The 19,862-nt window shown below is 33.1% G+C and overlaps 1 protein-coding gene across 5 annotated transcripts in view; it reads right to left on the bottom strand.

Moving 5' to 3' along the window:
- Positions 1-19,862, bottom strand: part of Adgrl3 (adhesion G protein-coupled receptor L3) — a 648,664-nt gene that overhangs the window by 26,943 nt on the left and 601,859 nt on the right. For all 5 annotated transcript variants that reach the window (XM_048363857.1, XM_048363853.1, XM_048363854.1 and 2 more), the window contains one exon: positions 4,716-4,884. In XM_048363857.1, the coding sequence (XP_048219814.1) occupies positions 4,716-4,884 (169 nt within the window). The remainder of the gene's footprint in view (positions 1-4,715; positions 4,885-19,862) is intronic.

Here is a 19,862-nt window from a genome sequence, read left to right as displayed (position 1 = left end):
TATGATGAGCTAAAAACTTCTTTTAATTTTATATTCTTTGACCATTTAAAAACGTGAGGTATGCAAATTTAAATAGGTCAAAACATCTCTACAATATGATTCTATTCAATAATTGCAGAACATACAGCTAGTTTAGTGTAGATTCAAATTCTTCAACTCTGGTTTAGAATAAAATTATAGGTTTAAAAATGGATAAACATCTAACATCTTTCAATTGCGTTTTGAAGCAGGAAAACACATTAACAATTTTGAGAAATTTTGAGAGAAATTTTTATGGTGTATTTAATTGAAATGTTACTAGTCCCTACTTATGGAAGAAGCCTTACAAATATAAAAAGGTAACACTTCCAAGTAGCAACTCCACTATGAACAGCAAAGAGACAGCATAAGGTGGTAGTTACACATTATTTTCAGTTCCTTATTTTATTTTACCTGGACTCATATTTTGTATTAATGTTGTTATATTCCATTTACTTTCATTTTAAAAGAAAAATATATAAATATGGGCTTTTTAAGGTGCAATCTTTAAATTCAAAACAGAGTATACTCTCATTTCCTGAAAAGCTCACACCAACTAAATACTTACTGAATTTTAATATCAATGACGATTGCTTAGCATGGACCATGCACCCTGTCCTCCAAAGTAAACAATAATGGAGCACGGGCTGGATGATTGAAACTCCTGAAGAATACCAGGGAAGTGAAGGGAGGGACCAAGCAAGGCTTAGCAAAGATGACTGACAAGAACAAATTCAAAAGATAAGTTGGAATGATTCTAATGTTTAGATGATGAAGTTGAAAAGAAAATGGCCAAGAGAGAAAAATTAATTCTTGGTGGAGAAATAGAGTGAGCAAAATAGAATTATGATATTTTAGCCCTTAAATTCTTTCTCCACTCTGGATTTCCCAAAACATATATTTCTAATATATTTATATTTCTCATAATCTATTATAACTCAATCTCTTCAGTGCTACATGTCTCAATACTTATAAATGGAGACCATTAATTTTATTCAGTGATTATACATCAATTGATAATTTGTTTCTTTTTAAAACAGAAATAATCCTTGAAATAGTTTTGTGTATTTCTGAGAGGTGTGTGTGTGTGTGTGTGTGTGTGTGTGTGTGTGTGTGTGTGTGTGTGTGTGTTGGGAGGGTAGACTGAAGAAACATCTAATTTTTAGTCATTTCTTCCATCAATTTGTGTGATGTAAGTTCCTCAAAATAGCTCTGGGGCATAATTACTAGTCTTATTTTACAGATAAGGTCACTGAAATGATTAAACAATGAAAACAAACTGACTAAAAAGGTTAAGCAATGTGCCTTATAAAGGAAAATAGGAAACTCATGGTGGTCTATAGTCACAAAATTCTCTCTACAATGCCACATCTCTAACATTAACACAGCATCATTTGCAGATACCACACATTGCTAGTACTATTATTAAAATGGTCTCCTCCATATCTAAAAAGAAGTAGGACAAATGGTTGAATTTGACATTAGGAAGGCTTAAAATAGTATCTAACCAAAGGTAAACTTTGCTGACTTTTGGGAGCCTGTAACACGTCCAAGAACTTAAACTTGGATTGTAACTGTAGCCGCTGCTTGTCCCCACCTCCCTCTGCAGTTTACCCTAAGATGATTGTCTTTTGTAATGATGTGTTTTGAAGTTTCACAAATATTTTAATATAAAGAGAGAAAAAGAAAAGAGCAAAAGAACCGCTTTTCTCCTTGCTACAAAAGAAGCAACACTGAAAGGCCACAGAAATTTATCATGAACCATTTGCATTTTCTAACAGAGATTGAAAGTGCTGAACTGATTTTATAAACAACCAGCAAATCAAGAAATCTGGTGATGCCGCTTCACATATTAACTACACTGCTAACAGATTCATTACTCAGACTTTATTTTGCTGTGCTCTTATTTGAAATGGTAGGCATATGTCTTAAACAGAATAAAGGAAAAGAACAGGGGCCATATCTGTACTTTTTTTCTTTAGATGATAATAAGTTCTATGATTATCCAATCACTTACATATTCTAATCTATTTCACATGGTCTTCCATCATAATTACTCCAATCACATAATGATATCATATCCCAATGTATGTTCTTGTATAGTATAGCAGATAGGGAAGAGCATATGCCTTCCTAATAGAACATTTCTTCCATTTTCTCACTTGTAATGTAAAATACTCTGGGAAGCTCCAAGAGCATATTAAATAACAGCAAAAAATGAAACCTCCAGTAACCAGTGCAAAAATTGGTGGCAGGACCATGTAATCTATACTTAGAAAAGGAATGACATCATTATATTATTAATTATTGTTAATCAGTTGACTAAACCAACAAATAGCCCTGGTACATGGAATATTTTTTTTTATAATTTTTGAATTAAAATGTCTAGGCATCTACACATTCAAAATCTATTCACAAAATTCAGACACACCTCAATAAGCTTTCTACAGTTACAGAGACAAATTTAAAAAATTCAGATTGCGTAAAGGACCAAAGGGGAGTATGTATAACACAAAACAGTGCATCTGTCTTACAATTCACTATATTTTAAGCATTATGACTGAATACTACAGTGCACTCTCTGATTTTCATGGACAAATGCTGTCAATATTTTAATCCCTTAACTTTATGTCCACTTTTTTCTGCATATATTTCTCTTGGGAATGTTATGGCGTTCTTCTTTTCAAATGGAGGCATCATTCCAAATAATCTCTGATTTCTCTCGTTTGTGTTTTTACAATCCTGACCATCATCTGAACATTTATTCTCATCTTTAATTTTGTGTTGCTGTTGTTTTTATTCTCATTTTACTTTCCTGACAACTGTTTTATTTCTGTCTCTCTTCTTAGCTTTTTTATGTCTCATTTATTTTTAACCTCATCAAGCATAGTGGAGTTATAACTGGTGAATATGTCCAATCTCTCTATTCTTTTGGATAAAATGCTAAGCAGTTTAGTTGTTTTGCAGTGTAGTTGTTATCATCAGTAAAGTCCTATCAAAGGAAACTGAGTAGGAGCCATGCCCACAGGTTGTCACAAGATCTGTTACTTATTTTAGACTGCTTACTAAATACCAACAGAAAAGATGACCACCAAATCAGGCACTGGAGTTGATTAAGACTTTACTAGATTGGATTTACCCATAGTACAGGTCAATGAGTAATAAACATATATTGAAGTGACCTGCTCCAATTTGAAGAGCATAAATAATATTTGGGAAAGTACATTTGTTCTACTATAACATATAGGGGGTAAATTTATTCCACTAAATTAAAATCTATCTATTTGAACACAATATTTTCTGTAGGCCTTATTTATTGTTACTGTTCTACTTTGTATTGTGACTACTGCAATACATTTTATATGCTACCTAAAAGTGAAACAGGATACATTTTGACTTATTCTTGTCCCATTTTAAGAAGCAGACTAGACATAGTTCTCGAGTTATCTTAATATTGATTTATTTCTCAAAAATCCTAGTGATAAAGACCTTTTGTTTCATTGTTTTGTTTTCAAAGCAAATTATGTCTGTTATTTCTCTCTAAGAATTTGTTTTTTGCTTTTTGCCACTTCATTTCCTGAGTCACCTTTTTCAATATTTCATAATTATCTTCATCACCTCTATGTCACACATGAGGAAATTGGGACAGAGGAGGTTAATTAACTTGCTCCAAATCACATAAGCTTTTAAGTGGAGGAAGTGAAATTCAAATTCACGAAATCTGGCTAAAGGGACTATGTGATCAGACCTACAGCGACCACATTTTTTTAATAGAGTAGAAAAGTACAAGGTGATAAAATTCATCTTATGAGGAAGTAAAGCAATAAAACAATTTGTTTGCTGAAACTGGTTCTTAAAATGAGTATCTTATGTGGAAAATTATACAATACAAATAATGAAGAACCTAGTTCTAATCACTCAAGTCATAATTTCTCTAGAAGCTGCCTTTAAAGGAAAGAGTAGAACATTTTTCATTCAAAAATATATATTCACTCAAAATGTGTATATCTCACCATAAAATATCTATATTTTTCTTCCACGAAAACTAGCTCTTAAACAAAAACTTACATTTATGTGTGCTCTTTTTGTTGTACTTTTTTCTTTCTTTTTTGTGTTTTTGTTTTTGTTTTTACCAGTCCTGGTGCTTGGACTCAGGACCTGAGCACTGTCCCTGGCTTCCTTTTGCTCAAGGCTAGCACTCGACCACTTGAGCCACAGCGCCACCTCTGGCTATTTTCTATATATGTGGTACTGAGGAATCGAACCTAGGGCTTCATGTATACAAAGCAAGCACTTTGCCACTAGGCCATATTCCCAGCCTGTTGTACTTTTTTCATTTTAAAAGAGTTATTCCTAATGTAAAACTTCCATTTGTCTATCGATCAATATATAAAATAACATGAAAGAAAGTCTATTTTGTAAATACTCTTTGTGATTTTTCAACTGATCCAATGTACTTATTGTTTTTTTTTCTTAAATTTAAATACCCTCACCAGCTCTTATGTTCTTATTTTGCATCTGTTTCGTTTTTACAAGTATAAACAAATGTTTATTTCCAGAGGCCAACATACCAAACATGATATTTTGTGAGAATATGTTAGAATTCCTTTGCCGTGAAATTGAGGTTATAACATGAAAATGGTACAATTGTCACAAAATTGGCGGCATTTAAAGTTTAAGAGAGGATTCTAACATACCTTCTTCTGTAGGACACAATGGAAAATGAATATAAACATTCCCTGTAGAGAATTGAAAATGGTGAAGAGATATGCCATGATGACTGTGCTTTCATTAATATACATGAGTCCAAAGGCCCATGTCAATCCCAACAGGCAGAGCAGAGCTATTGCACCTATAACCCACGACCTGTGGAGAGAAGAGAAAATTAAGGGTTATCAAATACGTGTTTTTGAATTAACCCAACCATATCAATATCAACAATACTGACACTGAAAAAAAAATGTCATGGCCAGTTTTATCAACAGAAAATGTAACACAAGTGGCGTAAGGACTTTAAGATTTTAATGGGAAGTACAAGTTACCAAACTTGAAGAAATATACATGAATGAAAATGTTAGGAACACAGAAATTCATTTAAGCAAAAGCAGATTTGTGCCATAAATTATTCATGTATTTTTAATGCATATGCAAATGGTATGGAGATGTAATTATGGTGAATGGCAAGGGGGCACATACTTTGAAGTTGTTAATCTTTACCAGACTCGTTGATATGATAATATCTATTTCATCGGACTTTAGTGCTTCAACTGATGTACTCAAACCACATTTCACCAAATTTTCTCTATTTTCATAAAGATTGTAGTATTGAGTAAAATAATAAACCCTAACTCTTGTTAAAGGGAACAAGTATTTAGAGTACATGTATGAGGATATCATATCCTGTGTGAATGATTCTATAGATATATAGAATCAGTATGCTTTACTGTCAGTGTAAAAATAATAATTTCTACTCTACCGGAATTACTCTATTCTCCTGTTCAACATTAGATAATTTCCTCCTAAGATTCTATCTTGCCCTAAGTTTTGGAACTCGAGAATTTGGCAGTTTTGATGGAAGACTAATGTCTCAAGGTACCTTCATCTCTTTGTAGTATCTGTACATTCGAGGGAGTGGATAAAGCTCAGAATGGGAATGGAGTGATATGAACAAAGTAGAAGAGCATGGAAACAATCATCACTTGCACTTCACTCTTAGCTTCCTCCAAATTCTCAAAGACACTCATTGTGTGACTAGAGTTCACATATTTGTGTTCATGCTTTGTATTTACGTATTGACATAAAATGAATTCTTCCAATAGATGGGACTCCAGTAGCTGAAAATGGAATCCCTCTCAACTTTTCTTTAAATAGATGGAAGAACCGGACCCAAACCAGTCCACATCTGTATATAGTCACATAAACCAGCCCCGTTCTTTGCCGGTACATATTCCTTGAACAGGATAAAATAGTACTTCTTTTCTGCAGACTCTTGTGTTTTATTTAGGTTGTATAAAGTTGGAGTAATTTATGGGAATTTAAATTCACAAAGTGAAAGGGATTATGTTCACCCTCATCTGAAGCTGAGCTCAATTTGTTTTTGTTTTTTGTTTTTGTTTTGTTTTAGAAAGAACTACATTTAAGCAAGATATGGTGACAGAATCTTTTTAAATTGACTATAAATATTGACTTTTTAAAAATCCCACAACTAGGTACTACTTCTTAGACTTAAATATCCACTCACTTTATCACTTGTAGTGTTAGCCATCAACATTCTTGAATAAAGACTCTCTGCAAGAAGTTTACCATTGTATCTGGCACATTTGCTTATATGAATTAGAAAACATCTCTGGTGTTAATATTTTATTTTACAACAGAATTAAGAAGTATACGAACATACAAGAGAGTGTGGTCAGTTTCTTCAGACATTGAAAATAGGAGAAATGGAAATAATCATCATCAAATAAAGGTAAAACTATTATTAAGGTTTAGAAATAAAATGGTAGGATAAATTACTAATGTCAGCTATTTCCCACTGGAAAACACATGATGGACCCAGAGGTTAAATGATCTAAAACTGCAATGAGCTCCAATTTGTAAAAGAAACACAGAAGCAAAAGCATGGAGAAATAAGTGAAATGGCATCAGGAGAATGGAAACAAAGGCCTCTTCACCAGAAGAACAAACTGAAAGTACAAAGTCACCCAGAGGTTGCCAATCTTGGTTAATTCTTGCAGGACAAAATCGTAACATGTATAGGAAAAAAATACTCAAATGTTACCTTTTATGTCTATGTTTATTAGACTGGTACAGACTTGTAGCTTTGGTTAGGAAATTCATATGTCCTTACAAGCAATTAGATTATTGATCAAATGACAGGTATCAAATTCACAAGAGAAAAATTTGCCTATGCAAAATTTTAATTTTTGAAGGAGCACTTCTTTCCCCTTTTGGGGATATTTCATGCAGTATTCATGCATAGCAATTTAAACCAGAGAGTTTCAGACTGGTAAGAAATACAAATAAATCAACAGGTAAGTTTTGATGAATGGTAGTTGAATAAACAACAGAAATACATAGCAGAGACTGATGCATCACAATGTAAGAAGAAAAAAAAAACAACTATAAAGCACAACAAGTCTGTAGCCCAGGAAGTTATTATTACTGTGGCACTGAATTCATGTGATATCCAATTAACAGAGGTGAAGCAGAGCTTCATTTTTTGGCAATACAGCTGCAGCATGTTTATTTCACATATAAGTGGTATGCCAGCACATTTTCCTGCACAGTTTGCTCTTCTGCCTCAATGTGAATGACAGAAGCTCTAATGATTTTTCAATACTGATCTGACAGCTGGTTCATGGGACCACACTGATAAATGGAATTTATCAGCCATTCAGGTCATTCTTACTTGATGAAGGGTCTGTTATCCTCATAGCTAAAGAATGCATAGACATAAAGACAAGAACACCAACATTAGCATTTTATGACAAGGAATTTCCTATGAAAAAATATTCTCTTGGTGCCCCAAGGCCTCTGTTCCCCACCCCTCTAAAAAGGTAGCATAACCTTCTCTTTATATCCAGAAGGCAAATCCTAAAATGACCATGAGAACTTAGAAACCAAGGGATAAAATCAATTTGACAATACTGCAATAGCCCTTATGAGACTCAGAAATTTCATTCTTTTCGTCCTGTGCTCATATTACTTGTGACTTGACAGAGACATTTATTTCTTAGAGATCATATTTCTCTAGAGAATGAGAAATTTTATGAGCAATCTGGAAAGGGCTTGGGGGCATGCTTAAAATGACAGATTTTGTGTCACTTAAAGGTATCCATATTCTACAGTATTAGTAGGTAAAATTATTATGGAGGTATGCTTCTAAGCAATTTTAACTTGCAGATGATTAACCTGAGTTAAATCTGAACATCACAGCCCTTTGAAAACGATCAATCTTGATGACTTAAAATTCCTTCTGTTAATGTACTGAAAAGCTGAATAATTTGTAGTAACAGGAACAAATGCAGAACACCGTTTACTGTAACAGTTAGTAATTTACTATCACCTGCATAAAATAAAATATCGGAGCCAAATTAGTAATGAAAAGGTAAGAAGCATTTTACATTGTCTTTTTACAAACATACTCTTTGATCAGATACTTGTGATGATACAAAAAAAATAAATAGAAAACATTTAATCTTGTTTTCTTCTCTCTTGCAAGGTGAAAAATATTTTCTCATATTACACAAAAACTAAATGTTCTTAGATCATTTTAGGTAAAGAGAAGGACTACAAAAACTCACTCTATGGTAAAGAATGGAGTCTCCCTGACGTTCAAAACTCAGTGTGGTCACTGAATAGCTGTTTGATCTTAGGCCCAAACTAATGTGTGGTTGTGGTCGTATCTGTAAAATGGTAATAATAGCTAAGTACAATCTAAGTTCTGTCTGTTATAATGTACATTCCTGAGTATGATGAAATTAGTTATCTGATTTTAAATGCTCAGAACAGTATCCCACACATAATATGTCCAGTACCCCACACATAATATGTCCCGTAAATATGACATGGAGTTATAATTATTAGGTTATTTAAAGCTAGAGTAAACTCACATTCATAATATAAAAACATGTCTCATGCAAAAAAATAAAATTTCTAAATGCACAGTCAGTAGCTCAATGTGTTTCAGGAGTCATATGGTGAGGTATGAAGCAGAAAGCGAGGGATTTGAACTCGGTGCTCAATATGGTGATTAAGTACTGCAGCTGTTAGCAGTGTGTTCGCTGTCAGGAGCAAAGACATACTGAAGGGGCAAGATGGAAGCTAAGCTCTCTGACTCCTGAAATCAAAGCAGAGATGATCACAGGTAATGTCCAAAGGTAACACCCAGTTGCATCCTGAAAGTGTTCACATATAGTAGTTCTGCTTTATCTAAGAGGACTATCTAAGAGATCTCCAGTGAGTACTTGAAATAACTATTTTATACACACATACTATTATGATAGTTTAATTTATAAATTAGGCACAGGAAGAGATAAAAGAAAGTTACAGTAACCACAAGTGACCATTTAAGTTAAAGCTAAGCAATATTCAAAATTCTTTTCTTCAGTACCATTCCAAATGCTCAAAAGCTTTCCACAAATAATACAAATACAGTGGGTAGTATCCTTCCAGTTCTATTATAGGAAGTTTGTCCTATTGGAAAATATGAAGTAGGATGGCCAAGGAATGTGGTAAGTCAAGAAATGTATTCATAAGATAATTAGAAATAATTCTTAGGATTCTTAGAAATAAATATGATCAATTCTTAGGAACAAGAATAACTAAGAATAAATTATCTTTTTCTCTCATATGTAGAAGTTATATCTAAATTATAAACATATATGAAAATATATGTAGGGTCATATGCATAAGTATGCAAATATATTGACCAGAATATTGTATATGTAAGGTAGAATTCCAATGATGTAATGTCTTCAAACAACTAACAACAATATGGATACGACAAAGTTGAAATGTGTATTGTTGCTAGCATTGCTTGATCAAAGGAATGGAAGGCAGAAGAGTATAGAGAGAAAAGTGAGGGGAGGATATAATCATCATATTTTATGTACATATCTTAAATCGAACCAGGTAATTTGAGGGAATGGAAGGGGTTGGGAGAGATGTGGGAGGACAATGGCCATGAGAGGTTACTGTTTAAGAGGCATTTTGCCGTGTTGAATTGAAACCCTTGTACAACTACTTTATAGAACCTCTATACTTATTAATACCTAAAATAGTTGGGAGAAAAACGAGGGAGGGGGTGACAAGTCAGACAAGAAATGTACTCATTACAGATGTAATTGTAACCCCTCTTGACAATAAAATTAAATTAAAAAATTAAAATAAAATGAGATAGTGGTGCATTCCCATCCCACCATTACATTTTATCTGTTGTGTTGCGTTCATGATCACAATGGTTTTCTATGTCAATACGATCTGTAACAGCCAACTGAATTCAGCTACAGAGGTTAGCATATAATACATGTGGAAATGCATTACGAAGTTCTGTCAAGGTACATGTTCAAAGGGAAACTAAAATACAAAACTTGTACTTATCCTGCATAAAATGATATGTCCTAGGTTTTTGCCTTCACATGATGAGTTGAAACAGAGAAATAAAGGTGTGATTCAGAAGTTTTGTTGGAAGTTGTGGAAATCACTAGAAAGACTGTTAATGCCAGTTTCACTTAGGGTTAAAGGCAGCTCTTTGTTAAAGTAGTGTTCATTGGGATGTGAAGAGAAGTGAATTGTGACATTTCTAGGTCTTTCGAATTAAAGGACTGGACCTGGCCTTCCCTTTGCCATTTCCTCTTTCTCTTTGTCTAGGAGAAAGTGACAAAAGTGCCTGAGATTCTGAAATGGAAGCTGCTCATCAGTCTGGCCAGATATATTAGATTTAGGTCAGCTAATTTGAGACTTCTGTATTACAGAATTTAATCCACTATATTTTAGGCTATTACTTTTTATTAGTAGCTAACTCCATACAGTGTATTTGATTTAATTCCTTAGCTATAAGCATTTAAAGTTCATATACAACACAGAAACTCATATGAGTAGATAAAAACATTTTACCATCAGTATTACAAAATTAATATACAATGGTTTGAATCCATAAGTCACTAAAGGGTACCTATAATGTGGAGTAAGTTCCATTGACTTTTTCAGGAAATCCTATTAGCTTAAAGGGTCATATTTTGTAGTGTCTTTGCATCATATCCAAATTCAGTCAACGGTAATGCTGCCATTAGTGATGGTAGCAAAGCTATAAGCTGTTGATTTCTCTATTTTTATTTTAAATGCAGATCTATAAAAGTTTATTAAAAACTAGTCTTTCCCTAATTTTCTTTTTTTTATTCAAATTTTTATTATCAAACTGATGTACAGAGAGGTTACAGTTTCATAAGTTAGGCATTGGATATATTTCTAGTACTGTTTGTTAACTAATTTTCTTTCACAGTTTAAAATATTCATTAAGTAGAAATTCTATTCAGGGTTCCATAACTAAATTCACTGAAATTATTTTAAGTTTCTAAGACAATATGTAACCTTACAGGTTTACGGGGTACTTAATAAGTGTTCATTTATTTAAAGAAAATATTTCATACATATAGTTTTGAAGACAAGTGAGAAAAATGAAGCCTATTTGTAGAAAAAGCATATTTTTCTTCCATCAAATATAAAAAGCTTGACAATAATTATGTATACATGTTACATAAAATCCCAAAGGCCACACAGAACCTTTTAAAATCTATTTCCATTGAACCTTGGCTCAAAACACATTTTTAAGAAGACGGACTTCTTCACTACAGCATTAACTTGTAAACTAGTGCTACAATATAAAAATATATTATCAAAATAGACAAATGGTGGATGGACAGACACATCATGAATAAAACAAGCGAATTACAAGATATTCTTATCTTTTTACTCTTTAGCAGTTACAGAATAAAATAGCTTACTATTTTCCACATTTTAAGGAAATATCTGAAGTTCAAGAAATAAAGGAGATAAATTATTTAAGTAGTTTGAAATATTGCTTTCTATTACATCATCCACAAAAAGACTTATAGTACTTCACCAACTACAGAATACTTTTAAATTGCAGGATCTGTGAGTCTTGGTATAAAGACAAGAAGCATGTATAAAAGTTTCATACTGATGTTAAAAGACCTGGTATTGAGAAGTCATGGGTAATAATGGAACAGGAATGATTTTGACAGAAATTTTAATCCTACAGGCATCAAATTTAATACATTCTGATCTCCTTTGGAATTGCTGAAGGATTAGCTAATGTATGTTGATGAGTGGGGTATGTGCTTCATGGTGTGCAAGAAAGATATTAGGCTCTTCATTAGTCTCACAACTTTGCAGTATCCGTATATATTTGAATTTACTTTAATTAGCATAGAATTAATTTTATCAAATATATATATATATATACATATCCCTCTTTTAAAATGGTTCATAATACCATAAGAGTAATAATAAAGTAAGAGAATTAGTTCTCGTACTTCACAGAGCAGAGAAAGGTGTAATAAACACTAATGCAACCGTATGATGATGGAGCTTTGGCCATTGACCCTCAGTCAACAACGAGGTGCCCAAGCTGGGGACAGAGAATCCACTCATCTACATGCAAACTGGAGCCAGCAGCATTGTATGCTAATGAAAAGATTTCTGCTGGACTTATTTAGAAATTATTCTCTCAATTAGGCTTCTGCTGATGGCTCACTCCTATAACCCTAGCTACTCAGGAGGCGGAGATCTGAGAATCTTGGTTTAGAGCTAGCCTGGGAAGACAAATGAAACTTTTATCTCCAATAAATTAGCAAAAAGCCAGAAGTGGAAGTGTGGTAGAGTTCCACCTGTGAGTCAAAAAGCCAAAAGAGATAGAGAGGTCCTGAGTTCAAGCCCTAGTGCCAACACAACAAAAAACAAAGTTATTTAGAAGATGAATTTTGCTACAAACACTACCGAATTCTAGTGGTCATGGAGTATATGAAAAAGTACAAAGAAGGAAAGAGACCCTTTCCAAGCCACAAACCTAGAAAATGAGGGAAGAATATTTAAAATGGGCTATGAGATTCAAGTTTTAAATCAACCAGACATGCAATAATGACAATAGACTAGCAATGTTGCAATACTTATCTCTGAGACTAGTAGAATATCTGCTAGCCAAAGGTGAAGTATTTAATGGTGAGAGATAAGAGAAAAATGTAAACCTTTGCACATACAAACACAGATACACACACACACAGACACACACACACACACCATATGCAAACCTTACAAGTGTTGCAAGTAACTCATTAGTTGATTTGTTATGACAGGAGTCCTAGCTGTTTTATATTTCTTTCAAATGTGTTTTCTAATAGTGTGACTATTTCATCTAGATTTATATTTTTATATCTAAATTCTTTATTTACTCCTAGGGGAAGATTAAAGTGAAAAGACAGAATTTAATTCAAGAGTCATAGTAATATATAAACAGTTCTTTCTGTTTATAGGTTTAAATTTCTTAGCCTTGAAGGCATTAAACTTCTTAGAAAAATATGAACGTCATATAACATAATTGTAGAAATTATAAAAAAATGATTATATTTCAACTATGAGTTTTATTGCAGTTAAATATTGCTTCCAAAATCTATAGTCCTGTGGAATTTACTTAGACAATGAAGTGAGCTAAACAAATACAATAAATACTTTATAATATATCATAAATATTTGTGTTTCCTTGGTTCAAAGTCCAAATTAAAATATTTCTTGCTTTTAGGAACAAAACAGCAATATGAAAATTAGAAATTACAGGTGACAACCTGAAAAATAAGAAAAAAATACCATGTAAATCAAAGTCAATAAATGTCCAGTCAAATGAATAGTTTGTGTGTTTTGTTTTCTTTGTTTTTGTTGGTGGTGATCCTAGGGCTTGAAATCAGGGCTTGGGTGCTGTTCCTAAGCTGCTGTGTTCAAGTCGAACACTCTACTATTTGGGCCAAAGCTCCACTTAGGAATTTATTTTCTGGTGGTTGATTGGAGGTAATGTTTTCATAGAATTCATTCATTCATTCATTTAATTATTTATTTATTTGCCTTGGTTGGCTTAGACTCAGTGTCCTCTGATCTCAGCCTTCTGCTTATATATGATAATAGGCTATAAGCCCAGGCACCTAGGAAGAGTTTTAATTATGTTTCATCTACAACGAAATGTTACATAAATTTATATGTATAAATGTATAAACTCTATATGGTCCAAGAATAAACATATAATCATAGAATTCAACTGAATTATAATTATACAGCAGAAATTATATATTTACTATTATTTAGACTCTCTACCAGTTAAATAGATAAGGATGAATTGATAAGTTTCAGGCAAAGATATGTTATTTTTTTATTCTGAGAAGTAAATAATAATGACACTATAAGAATACTTACTAACAAGCTATCTAAATGTATCTAAAAGATACATTTTTAGTTCTGTGTTTTATGCTAATAATAATTTGCTTTATTAAGCTAACATTTCAAGAACTATAAATTATTAGGAGTTGATGTCTTTCATTTATTCATATTCCTTATTATAATTTAAATTCTTCCTTTACACTCTTTTGTAGGTATATTCGTATTTAAATTTAGACTCAGTCTCAGTATTCACAAGCTCCTCAAAACCTGTGACACAGGGCTAGTTAAATAGGGTCAATCAATGGAATATAAAGAGATAAAAAAAAAAACTTAAGGAATGTATCAAACATTCTCAGAATCTCTTTCTTCAATTTAGAGGACATGTAAAACTTTAAGTAAAATAAGTCAAAAAATTAATAACTTTATTTCCTGGCAAGTGTGCTTTGACCGGTTGAATTTCTGATATGCTGTCTCTTGTAACATACGGCAGTATCATCTTTTTTTCCACCAAATTGGAAAAGAGACATCATACTTCTTCTGTGAAAGAGCAATTCATGAGCAAGTAAAGCAGAGCTAAGTATTTAAAACACATCTATACTTAATCAGAACTCCTATAAATGGAACCCTGGTAAGCTCTGTCATACATGTGAGACATGGTAAGTTTTATTTAGCTTGAGCCAGTCATTTGTCCTATAGGAACCTCAATTTGTTAATGATACAAACTTCCATATTCTACATTGAAATAGGAATATATAGATATTTCCTAGTGATTGGTGAAGTAGAACCCATAATTCTCTGGCTAACTTGAGAAAGTTAAATTTGATTGATTAAACTGGGGTCTCTGTGTTAGAAGGTAAAGTTACAAGCCTTAGTTTCCTCTTTACAGAAAGAGTAAACTAATATAGCTGGGAAAGACTAAATTGAACCAAATAATTAAAAGAAATAGAACTTGAAAGGCTGTCAGTAATAATTTTTTAAATCACTCAGAATGGATCCAAACAATATGGTACCTATACACAATGGAATACTACATAGCGATTAGGAATGGTGAAATATTGTTATTCGCAGGGAAATGGTCAGAACTTGAACAAATAATGTTGAGCGAGACAAGCCTAGAATACAGAAAACAAAGGGGCATGATCTCCCTGATATATGACTGTTAAGAAAGGGAGACGGAGAGACAGTAGAGACCAGGTCTGTGAAACCAAAAACTGCTTGTCAAATGGTATTTCCCACAGGATTGGGTCAGCGACCCAACATTATGTAACTAAAACCAAACAACTACTCAACATATAAAGGTCAAAAATTGACCTCTCAGTGGAATACAATAGCTCAAAAGCTATGTGTGTACGTTCATATAAGACTACTGTCGACATATTGTCTAATGTCAACATTACGTTTAAAGCCCTAGGCGAATTTTCTTGGGCGTAGGCCACGTGGCTACTGTATATGTTCTTGGTACATTGTGTATTGTATATATGTCTACCTGACCTAGGGAAGGGAAAGAAAAACAGGGTGTAAGATATCACTAGAAATGTACACGCTGCCCTACTATGTAACTGTACCCTTTTTGCACAACACCTTGTCAAAAAATTTTTGTTTAATCAATAAATAGAATACAAAAAAGAATTTATCTAGCTGAATCTAAGTATATTATGATCTTTCTCTTTAAATATATATTATATTACATATAATATAATGTTACATAATTATATATGGACATACATATATACATACATACACACACATATATATATACATACATATATATATGAAAGCTTAACAGAATATTGCAACTGCCCAGAGTCCTTGGTGAATAAGACTAATTGAAGAAGAGTGATTTGTATCTTAATTTTACTTTTAATACAGACGTTCTGTGGGATGTAATTTTATCCAATTCAAATTGTTATTAGAGATTTCAACCTCTCTTTCAAACTAATGTGAATGACACAAATGATAAGAAATGCCAAGTAAATGTAAGCAATACAATAATAACTTTCATTTTATGGACATATAAAATGCTCCAAATGACAAAATAACAATCTTAAGATAGGTAAATTTCAGACCAAAGAGCATCCTCTGTAAAAATTAAAAAAAAAACTGCAAATCAATACCAAACATAGTGATTTTCTGAAAATAATGAAATTAAATTGGATAACTATAGCAAAAATGCATATGAACATATAAATATTAACAATGATTCATCTGCTGCTACCTTTACAAAGCAAGTTCAAATTCCACACCAGTTTACAAATAAATCCTCCATATCACTCCAGTAACATAAAGCCTTTTCCATAGAAGTTAATCCTAAATAGAAAAAAAAAGCCCTTTTGATCCTACAGTAGTTAACCAGGTATGAGTAGTTTAAGATTACAAATTTTAAAAATTGAGAGCTCTTTATTTAAGAAGATAGTCTTAAATACCTACTAGTATATTAAGCTAATAAAATCTGATAGTTCTGAAAGTGGTGCTGTGGCTCAAGTGGTAGAGCGCTTGCATTGAGCAAAACAAAATCTGATAGTTCTTAGAAAATATAATCAAATAAAATATATCCCAGACCATTTAGCATACATAAAGAAACACAATTTGAGGAATTAGTGTTTTTCATGAAAATGCAAAACTACTGAAGAACCTGAGACTATACAACTGTTTCCTTGATAGGATTATCTAATAATGTGTGTATGTATATATATGTATATACATACACACATATACACACACGTATAAACACACCATGCACTACATATAAATCTCACCAAACCCTGTAACCACAAAAGGATTTCCTTGAAAATGTCCAGTATAGTACTTATACTAATAGTAAAGTGGGAAACAATGTTAACATTAATTGGTACAAGGTTTAGCACTATAGATGTAATGTTTAAATTAGTATTTGAATACTAATTTCCACAGAAAATTCAAATTAGCTGGAAGAAAAACCCACTGTAACTATTGAAAGTTTAAGATGTTTGTCAGACTTAAGTTCAACACGCAAAAAGTGGTGATTGTTCAATTGAGTAAATAAGAACTAGATGATGAAAGAGAAAGTAGATGTCATTATAATGACAGCAACAAGATAAGAAAAATTTAGATAGGAATTAACTCAGTAAAGAATGAATGGACACTGATGACCAAACTTACAAATACATAAAAAGATACGGAGCTGAGGAGGCTGTCAGATGACGACTCCAGCTCCAAACCAGATGGAGCAGAAAAACGCCGAAGAACTCTTAGACCCAGTTAACCACCAAAGCACCAGAGGTAAGCTGTGGATCAAGGGGTAAAGCACTATCTTTTAGCTAAAAGGCTAAGGGATGGCACTATAGACCTGACAATCCCTAGTATTTGTACTAAATAAATACTTGTTTGTTTATTTTTTATTTATTTTAAAGGTGATGTACGGTGGGGTTAGGGTTACACGAGTCAGATAAAGAGTACTTTTCTTTTTGATCTATGCCCCCCTTCCCTTGTTCACTCCCTGTTTTTTCCTCCCATTCCCATCCACCAGTTGGATAGTTCACTTTCAACATAGTGTCTAGAGAGTATCACTGCTACATTTCTTCATTCTTTGTCCCACCATTTTGGTACTCCCCAGTACCCTCCCAAAGAAACATAAACAAACAAGACAAAAGAACATGGAAACAAAAAACAGCATCAAAGGAAAAAAAAAACCCTCTTATTTCTACTTCCTGGAGTTCATTTCAACAACTATCATTTTATATGATCACGTGCACACAGCTATTGCAGCTATGTACCTGCTCCTAAGAATAACTTCCTCTGACATCACTTCATGTGAAAGTCTAGAGTCCTTTACAATTTATTATGTTCCAGTGTACATTTTCTTTTCTTTTGCCATCCAGCGTGTTTACTTGTACATTTATAGACACAATACAGTTACCACAGATAAGGAAAACCATGAAATTTTTACCTCATCCCAGTGGGAATGGCCAATAACAAAGGCTGGTGAGGATGTGGCCAAAAGGGAACACGACTGCAATGTATGTGGGGATGTACACTTGCTCAACCACTCTGGAAAGCAGTATGAAGGTCCTCAAACAACTAAACAAAGAGCTTCCCTATGACTCAACAATTCCATTCCTGGACATTTACCCAAATGACCACAAACCAGGCCACACTAAAACTACCAGCACAACTATGTTCATTGCAGCATTTTTTTTTTCCATAGCCAAGATATGGAATCATCTAGCTGCCCCTCCGTGGATGAATGAATCAAGAAAATGTGATATGTATATATATACATACACAAGCCTCCTTCAGAATGAATGATATTGCCCATAAGGAAATGGGAAAACTTGTGAGAAATTATATTAAGTAAAATAAACCAGACCCAAAAGAGACACATTCAATACTTTAAACGATATAATGAAGTTTTTAATAAGTAGATATACACGTGTATGGCAGATCTGATGAAACCCTGTCAATACAGCGGCACTCCTAACTTCATCTGTAAAATGAAAAATGCAATGATAATTAAAAGAGGAGCAAAAAATAGGAAGAATTTTAGCAGTTTCTGGAATCTGTGGGAAAAAATGATGGAAGTCCTAGACATGCTATGACAATTCTGCGAATGAGGACCAAAAAGGGAATACTTCCACTCTCAGTTAATACATCCACTTTCAGTTGCAAAGCATGCTCTAGGCATAGCATGATGACGGTGGAAGGTGCAGGACACTCAGGGACCGAAGAGCGCCCAATGTGCAGCAGCCACATCTGCAGGGAATTGATGGTTTATTTGGTGAAGGATGTGGGAAACTGGGCTCAGATTTTAAAACAGAAAAAAATAATGCTTTTCTGAGAGGACAGAGAAGTCCTATAGTGAATTGTAGAACTCCAAGGCAGAGAAAACACAGTGTAGAGCATAGGAAAATAAAGGGAAAATACTTTAATTCCTCACTTTAAAAGGCTTCTGTTGAAAGCAACAAAACAATACACCATAGAAAAAAACAGTTGATAGGTTAAATTTATATAGAAGTATTACATGTATCTCTGTACCTTTGTAATGAAGGAAAAGGTTGCAGGAAGAAGATATTTGTAAAGCCAAAAATCATTTAAAAATAGGTATCAGCGAGTAAAAGAAAAAAATGATCAGAAAGAAAACTGGAAAATGGGGTAAAAATTAACTGCTGTTAAAAAGATAGACTATCTCGATGAAACAAAAGGGCATAATAAGTCTGTAAATGAGGGTTTCTATGAGCACTGAGATTTCTCATAGCCCTGAATGAAGGAGTTTTTAGAAATCTTTCTATAGCAAATCAAGCAAGATACATCAAACTCAATGAACACAGAAACATTAAAAATACAGTGATAATCACTGGTACAAAATATGTCAGTTTATGATGCACATTTTTGTTTGTGTAGCATAATAATAATGTGACTGTTGTTGATAATAGGTTATTGCTGTTTATGCTCATAGTTTATCTTCCTAATAAAGTAATTGATGGTCTCCCAGACTATTAATCTCAATTCTAGAGTTTTTGTTACTACTTTGAAGTACCTAGTTTGAAATGTCAGCTTCCAGAGAAAACAGAATATTCTAGACTACAACATGAAATAGCACATTTATAGAAGTACCAGAGACTTGGATGACAGATTTTGGAAAACTGCATAATTATGTGTAGTAGAAAAACTCAACAACAATTGGGGTCCAGCCAACAGAAAAATGAGATCAGGAAACTTTCAAGTGTGGACAGAGAAGCTCAAGCTGTGTAACACTCTTCTGTCCACACATTTAATTACATATCCAATCATTTAACATTAGATAAAGAAAAAAATCTTAAATGACTGTTCTTGCCATAAACTACTCCTTCAAACTTACAGAAGAAGAGACACTGAAGTCGGGAAGTATTACTTACAGGGGAGACTTTTTCTTACAAGGGAGATAT

Source organism: Perognathus longimembris, chromosome 16 (assembly GCF_023159225.1).
Source record: "Perognathus longimembris pacificus isolate PPM17 chromosome 16, ASM2315922v1, whole genome shotgun sequence".
NCBI lineage: Eukaryota > Metazoa > Chordata > Mammalia > Rodentia > Heteromyidae > Perognathus > Perognathus longimembris.
This window is presented reverse-complemented; position numbering and strand designations above follow the sequence as displayed.